At 60.5% G+C, this 16,981-nt stretch overlaps 1 protein-coding gene across 1 annotated transcript in view; it reads left to right on the top strand.

The window, feature by feature from the left end:
• CDH4 (cadherin 4) overlaps positions 1-16,301 on the top strand; it is a 541,856-nt gene extending 525,555 nt beyond the window's left edge. The window contains exons 10-16 of the mRNA XM_032387709.1: positions 5,864-6,117; positions 6,674-6,816; positions 9,143-9,376; positions 10,230-10,463; positions 10,551-10,690; positions 11,154-11,318; positions 12,501-16,301. Coding sequence (XP_032243600.1) covers positions 5,864-6,117; positions 6,674-6,816; positions 9,143-9,376; positions 10,230-10,463; positions 10,551-10,690; positions 11,154-11,318; positions 12,501-12,707 — 1,377 coding nt within the window. The 3' untranslated portion in view covers positions 12,708-16,301. The remainder of the gene's footprint in view (positions 1-5,863; positions 6,118-6,673; positions 6,817-9,142; positions 9,377-10,229; positions 10,464-10,550; positions 10,691-11,153; positions 11,319-12,500) is intronic.
• The last annotated feature ends 680 nt before the right edge of the window (positions 16,302-16,981 follow it).

Genomic DNA, 16,981 nt, shown 5'->3' with positions numbered 1-16,981 from the left:
ATGTTCTCAGGCAGGTATGCGCCAGGGGCCGCACACCCGGTGGTGAGCCCTCCCGTCTGTCCAGCAGCCTGCTGGTGTTTCCAGCCTCCGTGCCCCCAGGTAGTGGGACTCCTGGACTGGGACCTCGCTGCTTTGGGGGCGGGTGAGGTGCCGTGTAGACGTGTGTGGTCAGCCCGGCCCTCAGCCATCTCGCACACATCCTGGCTGCACGCCTGTCAAAGGAAGTGCTCAGTCGCCTGGGGCAGGTCTTCCTGACCCCTGCCCTGCCCCCCGCGCCCCCCAGCTCCATCCTGCCCCGCATGCCGGGCCTGCCACCTCCCAGGCTGCAGCCGAGCTGGGGCACAGCTGCTCTGCCCTCAGACCACCAGCCCCAGTGGGCGTCCGTCACCATGCCCAGCCTCCTCGGGAGCGCCCTCTGCCTCGCCACCCCCCCCACACCTCCAGCCACGAAACCACCATCTCTTCCAGGCTCAGACCATCCCCAGGCCCTTCTCCTGCCTCGCGCCTGGACCTCAGCTTCTGAGGCAGAAAAGCCAAGAAGCGGCCTCTCCCGCTTGCCCCTCGGCAGCACTGAGGCTTGGGGGGCAGTGAGCAAGCTCTGGCCCAGGGGCCGAGGCCGGGGCGGGGCTGGTGGGAGTCCCAGGAGAGCGGGCGCCGCCCTCCAGCCCCTGCAGTCCTGCAGGGACCAGCTCCCAGGCAGCAGTGCACGGAAGCGAATGCCCCCAAGCCTCCCGCCGGCCCTGGAGCGGGGGCCCCCAGCCCTGCCCCGCACCACCTGCACCCATGCCGGGTGGCTTCTCCTGAGGCCGCAGACCCTGCCCCTCGCCTTTTAGCGGAGGGTCCTTGCCCCGTCTGGGGAGGCAGCTGGGCCGAGCCCCGGCAGTGTACCCGGCCGCTCTAATTGAAACTGGTGGGCCAAATTACCTATCGATTCCTCCATTACAAAAATGTTTTATTTCACCCTCCTATGGACGTTTATTGGCCATAATAGTCTTTCTGGAAGGCATTCTCCCTCAGACAGGTGACACAATCTTAATGTACAACATGCGGCGTTATTCCATGTCCCCCGGGGGACATGAACCAATAAATGGGGAGAAAGATTACTTCCTTTTGGTGGTTTGTTCAGAGACAAAACCACCACAATTTTATTAAACTGTCCATTTAAATGGAGGAGCCCCGTCCCCAGACGACTCTCTGAGGGTCCGGGGGGAGGGTCTGGAGGCATTGGCTTGGTTTTGAGGGGACCTGGACATAGCGTGGGTGCAGGGGCTGCTGTGGGGGCATCCAGAGTCCAGGATGCACCTGCCGGAGGGCTCACCGGTCTGTGGCCTGAAGTCCTGGGCAGTATTTTTCAGACAAGGGCTGCCAAGTTATTCTGCACTGGGCACCTCATCAGACTGGCGGCCTGCCTGGGCGGCATCTGTGGGCACAAGGCCCTCCCACACACACGTACCTGAGCAGCACCCAGCCTCATGCGAGGTGATGGGCAATGGGGGTGGACAAGGGAGCCGTCGCACCATCCCCATCCTCGCCCAGGCTGACCCCTACCCACACCGCGCTAAGATACAAGGGGCCGTCAGGGGCGGAGGAAGACATCAGCCATGACAAGGCGTGAGCCGCAGAGGGACATGGCATCTCACGGCCGGGCTCCATGGGGCCTGCAGGAACCACCCCTTCCTTGGGCGGACAAGGAGATCACGCCTGAAGAGGACGATGGGGGTCAGCCCAGAACCCCGATCTCTGGAGGGCATCGGCCTCCAGAGCCTCCTGTCAGGCTGGCTTTGGGCTTCCGTGAACCCCCGGGCCTATCCCCCTGCTATTATTTACTTAGTTTTTAAAGTCCTTCTTTTCATACTTAATGCCACATCTGTAGCCGTAGCTGAGAAGGCAAGGGTTCGATGCACCAGCTGTAAGATTTTTAATGCTCACCCAAGTCAAACACTGAGGTGCTGGGGGGCCCAGCGGGGGCTGGGGTTCGGGTCGGTCGGGAGAAGCACCGCCGGCCGCGGGTACAGCTTCCTGACCCAGCAGACCAGCTCCTCTCTAAGCAGAAACACGCGCTGTTCTGTGCATCGTGAACATCTCCGGGCGCCCAGAAGACAGACGGCAGTGGTCTCGTCCGCACTGCAGTCTGACGTGGTAGCTTATTCCAGACCGTCTCATCTCTGTTTCTTGCTGCAAGAGGTTTTTAACTCCCAGACCTCATGACCGTCCATCTCTATGTAAGTCAGGATGCGTCACCCTCAGAAATACGTTTGCCTCCGTACGCACGTGGCATCACCGGTCACACCCCTGACAAAAGCAGCCGTCTGCCCTTCGTATCCGCCGGTGTGAGTCGGTGCTCGGTGTCCCTTAATTTTCCTCAAGTGTCTCTTTGCTGTGGTTTTTCAGATCTGGGTCTGGATAGGGTCCCTGCATGCAGTTGGTTGCAACATCTCTTGACTCTCTCATAATCTAGAACATCCCACCCACCTTTGACCTGTCACAGACACCGGGTCAGTTGGCCTGTGGGAGGTCGCATGTGCCGGACTGTCCAATCACTTCCTCATGGCGAGTCTTGTTCCTCACTCTCCCACGTTTCCGGTAACCTGGGATTAGGCCTGCAGGGGCCGTCCATGGGAAAGGGCCTTGTGCCTGGGGCTGAGTCACATCAGGAGGCCCGTGGTGCCCGGCTGTCCCACTCCAGTCATCTAGGCCTGACCGGTGGGCTCAGGTGGTGACAGCCCGTTCCCGTCACTGCAGAGTTGACTTCTCCCCCCTTATGACCAGCCAGTGGTCCGCGCGTGATGCTTCGCACCTGCAAATATGCACTCCTCCGTCAGTCTCCATCGGCTGGTTTTATCATCTACTCATGATCCTTGTTCACGGAAATGTCTTCATTAGTGAGTACAGAATGGTGCTTTTAAAGTTCTGTCATTCCTTGGCTGGAATTATTCAGTACGAATGAGCTTCCCCTCACCAACAAGAGCTCCACAGGACATGGAAATGTGGGTCTGCAGTGGTCAGCACCGCGGCCCCCCAGACGTGCCCAGGCCCTGGGCCTGGGACCCACGCATGTGCGGCACATGCTGGGCAAATGTGAGTCAGTTAAGCGTTCTGAGATAAGAGGTTACCCCAGGAGATCCAGGGAGCCTCTGGGCTCACAGCGTGATTGGGAGAGGGAGGCAGGAGGTCAGAGTCCCAGGCGCCCTGGGGAAGAAGCAGAGGTCCCAGAGGGACTGCAAAGGGCCACGTGGCTGCTCTGTAGGTGGAGGACGTGGCCTCTCAGAGCTGCAAGGGGCAAGGCTCCAGGGGGACCCAGCCCCGACCACACCCTGACTGCAGCCCAGGGACACTGATTTTTGACCTCTGACCTCCAGAACTGTAAGACGACAAATTTGTGTTGCTCTAAGCCACTAAATCGGAACAGGAAACTAATACAGAGTCCAACAGAAAAAGCAGATGAAAGCTTCGTTCGCTGCCTTTTATCATCCAGACCAGCAGCTGTCCGAGGTCTCTCTCTATTTACGGCAGCGGCTGTTACAACTCGCATCGAGCTGGGTGTCCACACGACACACGGTCCTCTCACACTTCTGAAAGTCAGAAGTCCAAAATCCGTTTCAACAGGCCGAAACCGAAGAGCCGGGAAGGCTGTGCTCCCCCCAGGGGCTCTGGTGGCTCCATTTGCTGGCTCTTTCCAGGTTGGCAGGCCACAGCCCGACTCCGCGGCCCTCCTCCGTCCTCAGAGCCAGGGCCGTCCTTGCCTCAGCCCCTACGCTGCCTGCTGCCGTGCCAAAGGTCCCCCCGCCTCCCCTTCTAAACACCCTCGGATGCTATTTCGGGCCACCTGGGTAATCCCGGGCCAGCTCCCATTGCAAGACCCCTAACTTCATCAGCCCACAAAGTCCCTGTGCCGTGGAGGGCGACACAGTCACAGATTGCAGACCTTTGGACCTGGATGTCTTTGGAGGCCATTAATCATCCCACCACAGCCATAAGCAGAATCGTGTGTGTTTGTGTTTGCATTTTCTCATGGCTGGTAAGACGCACGCATTTGTGTGTACTCGTGTGCTTTGGTCAGCTGCAGTCTTGACTGGTTTTGGCCTCCGGTGAGCAGGAGCCTCCTCTGGCTGGTTTCTGGGTCCTTCCGCCGCGAGCCGTTTCCGTGTATCGTGGCCCAAGCAGTTCATCTCGTGGGCTGCCTGCCTCCCCTCAGGTCGGCCATCTCTCCAGTGAGGGCTGGTACTTGGAAACCAGCATCCAGGCGCCGGAGGGCTCGCTCCTGCTCGCTGCTCTCACTCCTGGGGGCCCGGGGGCAGAGCAAGGACGCCACGCTTCAACGCACGTGCCCACCCCAACTCCATTTCTTTCACCGATCCAAAGGGTCGTTTTATTCAGATTTAACACCGGAGGATTTCTACTTCACTTTGCTGACTTCATACTTGTATCTCGTTTCTCTTACACCAAAAATCTTATTTCCTAACCACATTATTACACGTGTTTATTTACTTTACCCTGAGATATACATAAAAAGCTTTAAAAAATAACAAACCCCAGATCACTACCAACAGGGAGAAGACCAAGTGAGCTTAAGATTTCTTTGCAATGATTATTGTCCTTAAAATAAATCCCACCAAGAACTACCATCTAAATATTGCCCTGGTCACCTGAACTCATTCTTTTCTTGAGAGTCATGTTACCCGTTGATATATAGTCTCCCTTTACTTCGGTTTGCTTGCAATTTTCAGAGATCGCTTTACATATTTAATTTCCTGTATAACGACTAAAGCGTGACAGTAGAAGACTGAGCTCCATGACGGTAAGCTCGCACAACCTCGAGCCCCAGCCCTTCCCTCCGCCCCGCTCACCCCTCTGCTTACAGGCCACCATCTTTATGCGTTTTCCGGTTCACTCTTGCGGTCTTCCTTCCGGCAAATATGAACAAATACAAATTCAAATTCCTCTCCCTCCTTTACACGGAAGGCAGCCCGCTGTGTATCTACTTCTGCTCTCCGTCCGATCTCCTCGCTCCTGCTTACGGCTGCAGACCTCCCCATCCCGCCACCAGCCCACGGCCTCCAGGGTGCGTCCTCTGTGAGGACACAGAGACCCGCCGGGAGCCGTCCTGTGCATACGTCACCTTGCACCTGTCTGGGTGGACGTGTGTAAATGCTGTTGCAGAGTGTTGCGTTGGGTGGTTTCCCCGAGACTGTCCCGGCCTGCTCCTGGAGTCGCTACGTGTGTTACACGTCTCGGCCCCAAGTGCCTCCTTGCAACTTCCCTCCCTCCCCAAAATGTGGGGAGCTCCCCAGACCATAGAACCCTTCTGAAAGCATTTGTCAGGTGGGGTCCTGGGGCCCCAAAGGGTGTAACCGGGAACCACGCTCATGCAGGAACCCCGTGCAGAGGGTAGAGAACCCACAGAGCTGGTGTGTGAGCATCCTGGAGCTGCTGTAAAAATTACCAAAAACTGGAGGGATTAGAACAACAGAAGAGACCACCCGCTGCACCCAGCAAGGGGCCCCAGACAAACAGCAGTGGGGGCCTTGACCTCGCCAGCCTGGAGGGAGCAGCACCTGCTGAGAGCTGGCGCCGGGGAGGGGTGCTGCTGCCGGGCAGCTGGAGCCCCAGGGCCCAGCTACTGCCACACCAGGGCGTGGTGGGAAGGCCCAGTGGGGGTCCTTTACCCCAAACTCTCTCCTCCCATTGTCAAACCCCTGGAGAGCCAGAGACAAGGGAGTCTGGAGACAGCTTCCCTTGGGACCAGCGTCCTGGGCACAAAGCCGGGCAGGAGGAACAGGTGCGGACCCACCGGGCCTCCCGCCTCCGAGCCAGCCCGCAGGCCCCTGCCTCAGCTCACCCCCGCGGGACTCTCTCATTCCAGGCAGTCGACTACGAGCTGAACAGGGCGTTCATGCTGACTGTGATGGTCTCCAACCAGGCGCCCCTGGCCAGCGGGATCCAGATGTCCTTCCAGTCCACGGCAGGGGTGACCATCTCCGTCATGGACATCAACGAGGCGCCCTACTTCCCCTCGAACCACAAGCTGATCCGCCTGGAGGAAGGTGTGCCCACCGGCACCGCGCTGACCACGTTTTCGGCAGTGGACCCCGACCGGTTCATGCAGCAGGCCGTGAGGTGGGTCCGCCCTCGGGCCTCAGAAAAGGGATCCCACCCGTGGGCTCCCTTGCTTTCCAGTACAGCGGAGTGCCATCATGCCCAGTAAACCTGCACCCCAGAAAGTCCCCGGCCTGTGTTGTCCCTCCAGGCAGGGCGCCACAGGAGCCGCCGGGGGACAGCGGGGCCCAGTCGACCCGCGAGATCCAGGCGGTCAGTGTGACACCACAGGAGCTCAGCAAACCGCGCGCGTCGCCGTGGCCCCCCCAGGGCGGCAGGCCTTCCAGCACCCGCGGCGCTCTCCCGAGTCAGGCTGGTTCTGAGCTGGCTTGTCACTTACCCCTCTCTGTTCCTCAGTCTCCCCGTCTGGAAAGAGGGGGCGAGGAGAGCACCTGCCTCCCGGGGTCCTCGTGAGGATCGGGAACGCGGCCGCCGTGGCGACCGTGAGGCGCGCCGAGGGCAGAGCGTGCGGGCTGCAGGGACAGCTCCCTCGTGTCGGGCGGGCACCCCGCAGAGGGTGGGGCTGGGGGGCTCGGGGCCGCTCTCCCCTTCACCGCCTCACCTCCCCCCTCCTCAGGTACTCCAAGCTGTCGGACCCAGCGAACTGGCTGCACATTAACGCCACCAACGGTCAGATCACCACGGCCGCCGTCCTCGACCGCGAGTCCCTCTACATCAGAAACAATGTCTATGAGGCCACCTTCCTGGCGGCTGACAACGGTGCGCCCGGCTCCGGGGGCCGGCCCGTGCCGGGGGCTCTGTGGCGGGGAGACGGAGGGAGGCCCCAGCCGGAGAAGCCGGAGGAGGGAAGCGGGGAGGCAGGGGCGGTGCCAGGTGTCCTGTGCAGAGCCTTGGGGGTCCCTCAGCGTCCCCAGGCAGCCCCCTCTCTGCACGCATTCGGAGCAAGGGCCGCAGCCTGACCACCCGGCTCACGGGTCTGCGCAAACTCGTGCCCCTTCGCTCATGCATGGCGCTCCCTCGTGGACACCAGGGGAGCCAGGATGGCCGAGGCGGGCCGAGGTTTGTCCTGTCCTGTCTCGGCTGAACGTGACCCGAGCAGCTTCTCAGCTCCCCACCTGGTGAACTGAGGGTGGCTGAACTCCATCCACGTGTAAGCCGAGCAGCCCCATCATGCTGACCACGCACGAGAGTGGGGGGGGCTCCCCCTAAGCAGCCCCGGGATGCCGGCCCCTGTGGCTCTGACCACCTGTGATCCGGACCCCTGCAGCCCTCCGTCAGAGCAGGGGTGCCGTGGGGAGGGGCCTCAGAGACAGGGCAAGCACCGTGAGAGGCCACACACCAGCAGCACGAGCCCTGGGAGCTCTGAGGGGGTGACGGTGAGGCTTCCGAGCCAGAATGAGGAGCCCCGAGGACCTTGGGGTAGCGGGGGTGAAGGTGAACCGGGCAGGGGTGAGGGGGTGCTGGGCAGAGGCGGCAGCAGAGGGGCCCACATGGGGCAGGAAGAAGGTTCATGAGCACTGGGGCCTTCCAAGGGATGTGGATAGCATCTCCAGAGTTGGGGGCTGGGACTCCAGGCCCCGAGGTCACCCCTCCCTGGACCCAGGGCACCCAGGAGCTGGCGAGGCCCACAGCCCCAGGTACCCAGCCAACCCTGCACAGGAGGGCAGAGGGAATGAGGGAGAAGACTTAGAACCAGGGATCAGTCCCAGCACCACTTAGTGGTGGGAAGAGACCTGACTGCTCCGTGCCTCGGCTTCCTCCTCTGTAGCGTGGGGACAGCCCTACCCCCTCCCCGGAGCTGTGAGGATTAAGTCAGCCAGTGTCCTCGAACGCACAGGGAGGGGGTCTGGCCCGAGCCGGCACGCTGCCACCGCTCTCATCACCCCGGGGCTCCTGCCCCACACTGGGTGCTACTCAGCAGCAGACAGACCAGACCAAAGTCCTTCCCTTGCAAGGCTGACGTGCCCAAGGTCTGTGTGTCAGCTAAAACCAGGTTCAGCCGTGTAATGGCGATAGAAATTTCAACACGACTGAGGTTTCTTTTCTCCCACATAAAAGAAGACTGGAGGCAGGCAGCCCTGGGGGTCTGGGGTCAGGTTTGAGAAACCAGGCTCACTCTGGTCATGAGCTACGGCATGGTCCGGAATGTCTGCTGGTGCTCCAGTCATCGTGACCACATTCTGGCAAACGGGAGGAAGAGCAAGGAAGGCAGGGACACATTCCTGCCCTTCTAAGAACTTCCACCCCCAGCTCACGAAGGCCAGAACTTAGCCATGAAGCCACATTTCACTGCGAGGGATGTTGAGAAATGTAGTCTAACAGCTGGGCAGTGATGACCCCAGATAAAATCTGGGGCTCCGGTTCTTCTATTAAGGACAAAAGGGGAAATGGATATTGAGGGACAACTCAGCAGTCTCTTGCCCCAGTGAGATGAATGAGAAACAAGTCAACCAGATAACTTCAGGGAGTATGTTCTGGAAGAAAACACAACAGGGCATGGGAGGGAGGGGCCAGGGCTTGTAGCTGTGCTCCTGGCCGTGAGGCGCCGACTGTGGGACCAGAAGGAACAAGCCAGGGGAAGAAGGGGCAGCAGAGGAGTCCCAGAGTTAGGAAGCAGCATGTGCAAAGGCCCTGAGGTAGACCCCCGGTGGTCTGTATGGTGGGTTCTCGGACAGCAGTGCAGCTCAGGCTCCAGGAGCTAGAGGAGCCCTTGCACAAAGGCTCACTCGATAGCAAGTGAAAGCCGGGTAACCACCCGCCAGACTGTGAGTGTGCGTGTGTGTGTGCACGCACGCGCACTCGCGGCTGTGGGGCTGGGGGAGGCTGCGTGTCTGTGTGGTCCTGTGCTCTGTCCACGCGGGGACAGTTGAGCTGCTGCATATGTCGTACAGTGGGGCTTGGCGCACGTGGGGGCCATGGTCGGGGCTGTGGGTCTGTCCTGCCCGGACTCGTCGTCCGTCCTGTGTGGGTCTGGGGCTGTCCCTGGGCAGGACGGTGGGGCTGGGGGTGGGTCCCATGTGCATCATCGTGTGCCTGAGGTCATGGTGGAGCAGCCCTGTGGGGTCACCCTGTGTCTGTCCCGCAGGGATCCCCCCGGCCAGCGGCACCGGGACCCTCCAGATCTATCTAATCGACATCAACGACAACGCCCCCGAGCTGCTGCCCAAGGAGGCACAGATCTGCGAGAAGCCCAGCCTGAACGCCATCAACATCACAGCGGCCGATGCCGACGTTGACCCCAACATCGGCCCCTACGTCTTCGAGCTGCCCTTCGTCCCGGCCGCTGTGCGGAAGAACTGGACCATCACCCGCTTAAACGGTGAGCCCTCCTCAGGCTCCAGGAGAATCGGACACGTCTGGGGTGCTGCACCTCAAGGGGGCCCATGGAAGAGTGAGCAGTGGGGATGGGGCTCTTCCCCCCATGGGGACCCCCTGAGGCTGGGGCCCCTGGCCGTGCCCCAGTCCATCCCCAGAGGGGGCAGTCCCAGTCCCGCTGTTATAACGAGCACAGCTGTCAACATCCTACAGCCCCAGCTGCTCACATCTCTGACTGCTTCTATTGATGGGACCACGGATGGATGGGACCCTGATCAATCTATTTCCTCGGGGTACTTCCCTAGATGTGCACTTGTTGTATAAAAGGGCATCCAAGTCCTGAAGTTTTCTAGCACTCTGAGGATGCGCCTGGAAAGGTCATGCCAAGACCTACAAAAGAGCACCTGTTACCCAAGCCCTCACCAACACCAAATATCATTGTTTTAAAAAGCATTTTCCCAAGGTTTTAGCCAAAATCATTGTTTCCATTTGCATCTCTTAACTACCACGCACTTTTTTCATTTATTTAATGGCCATTTGCTGTTTCTCCCACGAATTGTCTATTCAATATCCTTGCCTATTTTTCTTTGAGGTTTTTTTCTAATTGGTTTGGTAGAATTCTTTATATATTAAGGAAGTGATTTCTTCATCCAACAAGTTGCAATTGCTCTTTTCTTGAATTGCCAATGTGTTTTCACTCTGTGGAGTGATCTAGCGTGGACGCGCGTGTGGGTGTGCGCAAACCAAGAGGGTGTTTCAGACTGTCGTGCTCTAGACTCCGTCCTCCCTCCGAAGTCTTGCTGTGACGCAGGGCTGGCTGTGGACTGAACGAAGCCTGTCCTGTCACTCTGTGCCAGGTGACTATGCCCAGCTGAGCCTGCGCATCCTGTACCTGGAGGCTGGCGTGTACGATGTCCCCATCATCGTCACCGACTCCGGGAACCCCCCACTGTCCAACACGTCCATCATCAAGGTCAAGGTGTGCCCGTGCGACGAGAATGGGGACTGCACCACCATCGGCGCAGTGGCCGCGGCCGGTCTGGGCACCAGCGCCATCGTGGCCATCCTCATCTGCATCGTCATCCTGCTCAGTGAGTATGGTGGAGCCACGCACGCACGCCCGGGCCCCCACACGCGCGAGCGCGCCCTGCTCACGGCGCGGCCCCCTGCCCCCACAGCCATGGTCCTGCTCTTCGTCGTGTGGATGAAGCGCAGGGAGAAGGAGCGCCACACCAAGCAGCTGCTCATCGACCCCGAGGATGACGTGCGTGACAACATCCTCAAGTACGACGAGGAAGGGGGCGGTGAGGAGGACCAGGTGAGGCCCTCTGCACCAGCTTCCGGGGCGTGGGACCCCCCTCCCACCCGCTCTCTCCCGTCGGCCCAGGACCCCAGCCCGGTGCCTGCGCCCATACGGGGGCTGTCAGGTGGCCAGGAGGCCGTGCACGGGGCGCCCGGGAAGGGGAATCCAGGGAGCTGCCTGGCTGGATGCCGGGTCTGCGCTGGCCGTCAGGGCACTCAGGGCAGCTCCCCGCCCCACTAAGGCTTGGTGCCCCCTTAAAGCATGGTAACAGGAGCCCCAGCTGTTGCCCCAGGCTGCTCCCAGGAATACACGAGGCACGGGAGCTGCAGGGGGGGCCCCAGGGAGCATCAGCCTGGCGAGGGCAGCCTGGGGGGCACAGACGGGGACAGATTAGGGGAGCGGGGCACTATGGGGAGGGCGGGCGTGCTCGGCCGCAACAGGACGCGCCTGCCTCCCTCCTCCCCCGGCCCCTCCCCAGGACTACGACCTCAGCCAACTGCAGCAGCCAGAGGCCATGGAGCACGTGCTGAGCAAGGCCCCCGGCGTGCGGCGGGTGGACGAGCGGCCCGTGGGCGCCGAGCCCCAGTACCCCGTCAGGCCTGTGGTGCCCCACCCGGGAGACATCGGGGACTTCATCAACGAGGTGGGTGCTCGGGCACGGGCGAGGCCCCTGAGCAGGGCCCCTCCGCGGAGAATAACGTCCCGTTGCCACCCCACGCTGGGGCGGCCAGGCTGCGGTGAGGAGGCCCAGCCAGACCGGGGCTGGGGGCCGATGCGGTGTGGCCACGCGCCCAGGGACACCGCCGGCCCTGGCCCCGTAACCATGGCGTCCTGTATGTTTTACCGCCTGCTCTCTAACGCTGACGCGTTTCTAAGAGGGGTTGGCAACATATCCCTGCTATGTGGGAATCTAACTTTAACTTACTTAAGCAGAATAGAGCCCAGGGAGCGGTTCAGGAGAGACACAGAGAGACTTAGAACATTCCCTGAAACACATCCTGTCCGGGGCCGCAGATCAAAGTTCTACAACTGCCCAAAAGCACTCACTCCCCAGGATGTAATAAAGTTTTAAAACCCCAAGAAGTATGTCTTCCCCAACCTAGAATTTAAAGCCTATTTTAAATGATTCTTAAAGGAAAGTAAGCACGGAAACTACAAACCATTGCTATGGAGGGGCGGTGAGGGTGCCCCTTCCCAGGGCAGGCTTGGCAATGAGGTGCGTCCTGCAGCCGGAGACCGCCGGGGGCGCCCAGGCCACCCCACGGGGTCCGCCACTGTCACAGGGGACCGTGCTGGGCCACACGCGCAGGCGTGTGGGAGGCCGCAGGACCCCTCCTTGGGCAGGTGCGGGCGGAAGGAGCAAGGGCGAGGCCACGCACGGGGGGCCTCCAGCAACACCTGCCACGTCCCCAATTTTGTTCAGAGGGATAGTGAACGTAACAACTTGAGATTTCTGACTTCTGCCCACCTCAGGTGCATATTCCGTGTCGCGGTGACAGGGGCTCAAGACACTTCTGGCCCCTCAGGAGGGGCTGCTCCTGGCCACAGGCCCCCACCCAGGCCTCGTGCCTCATGTTACTGGTGTGGCCACCTCCAACGCACTGCCCTTTTCATAAACCCCACCCCTACTCGTTCTCTGAGAGGCCCCTCAGTTAAACACAGGGAGCACTTATTGACCACCTCCTGTATGCAAGGCCCACTAACTTCACCTTCCTGGCCTGCTTCCCCAACTCCTCTCCGGGGCGCCCCCCAAGCCCCATTCCATCAGGCCCCCAGGGCCGGACAGCACGTCCTCCACCCTAAGCCCGTGTCTCTGTGACCCCAGGGACTCCGCGCCGCCGACAATGACCCCACAGCACCCCCCTACGACTCCCTGCTGGTCTTCGACTACGAAGGGAGCGGCTCCACGGCGGGCTCCGTCAGCTCCCTGAACTCGTCCAGCTCCGGGGACCAAGACTACGATTACCTGAACGACTGGGGGCCCAGGTTCAAGAAGCTGGCAGATATGTACGGAGGGGGCGAGGAGGACTGAGCAGCGTCTCCTCCCCGGATGCCGGCGGAGCGGGACCGTGGGAGGCGCCGGGCTTCCCGACTCCCTGCGGACGTGTCATTTAGTGGTGTGTTAGGGGGTCCCTCCCCGCCCCAGCCCCCCCAACAGTGAGCTGTCTGGCATGAACACTTCTCGCCCCGCAGCGCGCCCCCCACCACAGGAGCTGACTAGCACTGAAGGACAGCGAGAGGCACTCTGTCTTAACTTGAATTTCTTAGAACAGAAGCACTGTTTTTAAAAAAAAAAAAAAAAAAAGAAAAAGAAAGTGCCTTTTGGTACATGTATCAGATTCCCTCAAACTCAGGAGTGACGAAAAGCAAGCAGACAGACCACGTACATCCCCCCAACCCCAGTCCTGAGCACCCCCAGCCCCAGCTAGTCCCAGCTCTGAAGACACCAATTAAGGAATCGGGGAGAATGTGTCTTTTTTTTTTTTTTTTTGGTCTTTTATTAAGAAAAAAAGTGGGTGATTTGTTTAACAAAATTTACAAAGAAAAATGTTGGGGTCCAAATCCCAACAGCCCTTCTGAGTCCTCGACCTTTGCTGTACACTGTCGGGGTCTCCTGGGCCCTCGGGCGGCCCCGAGGCTGGAGGGAGGCCAGAGACCAGCCGCAGAAGGCTCCCCGGAGGCGGGCCCAACCCGTTTACTAAAGGCACCGCGGTGCGCACTTGGCTTTCACCGAGTCTTGGGGCTGCCCCCTGACTCCTGATGCTGCATGTAGCTGGGGCGGGTGGGGTGCCAAGGGGGCTTTCCTGATGATCACCATCTCTGCCCTTGGCTGTCCCCCGGGGCCCCCCCAGTCAACCATTAGGCCTCCCCCGGAGACAACTGTTACCCCAGATGCCACGCAGGTCCCATTGCCTTTGGTCCAGAAGAGTACAGCGTCCCCAGAAGCCACAGCCCAAACCAGCCAGCATCCCCGAAACCCTGGCGCGAGCCCCCCACTCCTCACAGTCGGATCCCTGGAGGACCTCGTCAAAGGCCCAGCCCCTGACAACCAGACGCTTCCAGCCACCCTGAGGGCTGTGCGGACGGCAGAGAGAGCTGGGAACGTGCACCACCATCACCAGCCGCTAGCAGCCTCTCTCCCCGGCCCTGCCGCCTGGACCAGAGTCTCTCATGCTCGTGAACCGACGGGGACAGCAAAGATCTGCTCCAAGTGGCCGGGACAGCCTGTCATTGTTGTGCCATCGGTCCCTCGGATGCGTCTGGACTGCACCCACCTGAAACAACAACCAGTCTCCTCTCCTCGGGACCCAGGCCAGCACCGAGCCGCTGCTCGGACTCTCAGAACGGAGCTGCCCTTTGCTTGGACAGTCTGACGCGCAAGCCAGACGCCCGTCTGTGCCCAGGACAGTGAACGGCGCTCACTGTGTCCCAGGGACCCTCCAGGGAGACCCTGCTGCGTGGGAGCACCCTGGTCTGTTCACGGGCTCCCCAAGAAAGGGGTTGAGGGGTACCCTGGCCCTGGGTGGGACTTGGCATTGGACTGCCCTTGGGGAAGCAGCTTAGAGCCCCGTCCCAGAGCCCTGGGTCAGGAAAAGCCTCGAGAACCTGGGGAGGTGGAGAGGGCGGGGGCTCAGCTTGCTCTTCATGTTCTCGGCCTGAGGGTCTTTGATGCAATCCTCAGCCTAGGGCCTGTCCCCAAGGCTAAGGTGATCCTGTTTTCCAAACAGCTTTGGCCCAAGAGCATACGTGAGGGTATGTGCGTGCAGTAGGCACGGCTGTGTCCCCACTGGGTGTCAGGGTTCCTCCCCAGACCAAACTCCTCACTGACCCCACTGCTCTCCCAGAGCTGAGCCGGGCCTGTGGCCTGATGGCGGGCCTGTAGTGGGCTCTGTCCCTGACCCCATCCCGACTGCCGGGGGAGGACGGGAGGGATGAAGAGGTCCCCGTGTCCCATGCTGGGTGCCCCTCCATGCAGACAGCCACCTCCAGTCAGGGGGAGGGTGGCCCGCCAAGGGGAAGAGGCCGGGACCCCTGTCCAAAGCCGTGTTATGCAGATGGCTCAGGGCCAGGCACGGAGAGCTGTCCCCGCGTCTGGGGGCCTGGCCATTCCAGGGACTACTGGCAGGGTGAGGGCTGGTGGGATGCGAGCTGGAATCTTCTGTGTTTTGTTTGTGTTTGGAAAGTTCATCCTCCTGTTGAACTTCTAAGTGTGACCATGGTCTGGGAGCTGAGGCAGCTGTGGACTCTCCTCTGAAATCTCAAGACCCCCCTGGGTCCCCAGGGCCCTGGGCCTTCCTAGGGACAGAGGTGCCCGGCCCAGGACCCAGCCTGCTGCACACCGATCCCTCAGACCCCGGCACAGGTGCCCGTCTCCCCTGCCTCCCTCTGGCTCCCCACCCCACACCCCTGCCCCGCACCACTGCCGGGCCCGTGGTGCATTTTGCCTAAATCGTGCAGGCTGAGGCTGGGGGGACACTGATGGGGGACTTCTCGTGCCCGTCCCTGCCTCTGAACGGCTGGACAGCCGCCCCTCTCACTTGCCCCAGCAGTCCCTGGGGGCCAGAGAAAGACGGGGTTCCCACGCCCCCCCACACCCCCCTCGGAACTCCGCTCTGAGGTCCAGTTAGCGTCACCTAAGCGCACAGTGTCAATGCCTCTCACGTAGCTTAGAGACACGACGTGCCCCTGGTCAGGCCGCGGGGGCCCAGCCTCCTCGCTGGCAAAGTGCTAGGGCACAGCCTAGTTTCTGTAGGGAGTTTTGTTCTGTGAACAGGAGAAACCCGCGCTGTGGGGTGCAGCGGCATGGACGTGACCGTGGTCAGGGGCACGCCAGCCGAGGACCCCCGTGTCTGTCTGGGCCTCACAGCCCGCTGCTTCCCTTTCCCGTGTCTCTCAGCACATCCGAGTGCTGGGCCCCCCACCACCAAAGTGTCAGAGTAACGGCCACACGTCAGGTCCCCGAGATGCCTCAGTTTCCCTAGGGTGAGCACTGGCCGACACACCTGGTCCTTTGAGGGGGCAGCTCTGTTCTCTCCAAGGGAAAAGGTTAGAGAAGGGGAGTCTCAATTTTTGTCAGTGCTACAAAAGCACCAAAAACACCCGCAGTCTCCCATGCACAGAGCACCCTGTGAACTCGCTCGCACAGCGCGGTGCCCAGGAGACAGGTCCTGCTCGGCGCGCACGCCCAGCGGGGGGCCACCTCCATGTATAATTGGAACGCGTTTCTTTTCCTTTCCTCTCCTTTTTCCATTCTGATTTTTTTTTTGCATGTTTCTTTTTGAAAATGGACAAAATGTGTAACAGCCCCCGCATGACTGTGGTTGTTTTGGGGAAAGATACTGGAGTATGATGTATTCACACTGCAACTCTGAGCATCGTGCAGTTAGGCAAACGTCCCGACTTTTTTTGTAATCGTCAACAGCACAACTATTTTGTATTGTTGTTTGTATCATTTTGTACCAAAAAAAAAAAAAAAAGAAAGAAAGAAAAAAAAGGGAAGCGCGTCGATGTTTTCTGTGTTTTTAGTGCCAGGCGGTCTTGGTTCGGACTGAGTGGCAGCTCTGCGGGGTGTCGTGTGCTGGAGCGGAGCCACGCACTGGCTCACTGCTCCACGGGAGTCAATAAAGTCCCCCTTTTAAATAGTCGGCCTCACCCTGGCTTGTGTCTCTCGTGCATCCACAAAGCCCCTGGGGCTCACAGACGGCAGATGGACGCACAGGGGCTCGGTGTTGAGAGTGGGGCCTGTTGGTCCAGCCGACATCTCCGGAGCCCTGCTCTGTCGCAGACACGGTTCTGGGCTCTGGGAGCACAGACATGAGCAAAAGCAGGCCGGCTTGTGACGTGTGGGAGGCCCAGGGGACCGAGCAATGAGGGCCCGCATGCCATGGCGTAAACGGTTCCAAGTTCTTGGAAGTTAGAACGCAAGGCTCTCCGCCTCCCTTCGTAATGCCAGGGAAGGCCTGGGTCCACTTGGGAGCCCTCCTGCCCGCCCTCCATTGTCTCCGGGGCCTGGTCCCTCCCCATGCAGTGGCTCTTCCGTCTGGTGGGAAACCAGAGTTGCAGCCCCTCCCCTGCCCCCCTGGCCATGGCCCCAGAAACAAGAGGTCCACCCAGCCAGGCTTGGCCATCCTCGGAAGCTCTGATGGGCCCGGCCTGGTCACATGACCTAGTGCCCCGGACGCTGGCCTGAGTGTGAGATGGAGGAGCCCGGAGGGGGGGTGGGTCACACCTTCCCGGTCCTTAGGCCGCACGGCGGGGCCTCTATGTCCGGCCCGGCTGGACCCGCAGGGCCCTGCCCTCCTTCAG

Source organism: Phoca vitulina, unplaced genomic scaffold (assembly GCF_004348235.1).
Source record: "Phoca vitulina isolate PV1807 unplaced genomic scaffold, GSC_HSeal_1.0 scaffold50, whole genome shotgun sequence".
Taxonomy (NCBI): domain Eukaryota; kingdom Metazoa; phylum Chordata; class Mammalia; order Carnivora; family Phocidae; genus Phoca; species Phoca vitulina.
This window is presented reverse-complemented; position numbering and strand designations above follow the sequence as displayed.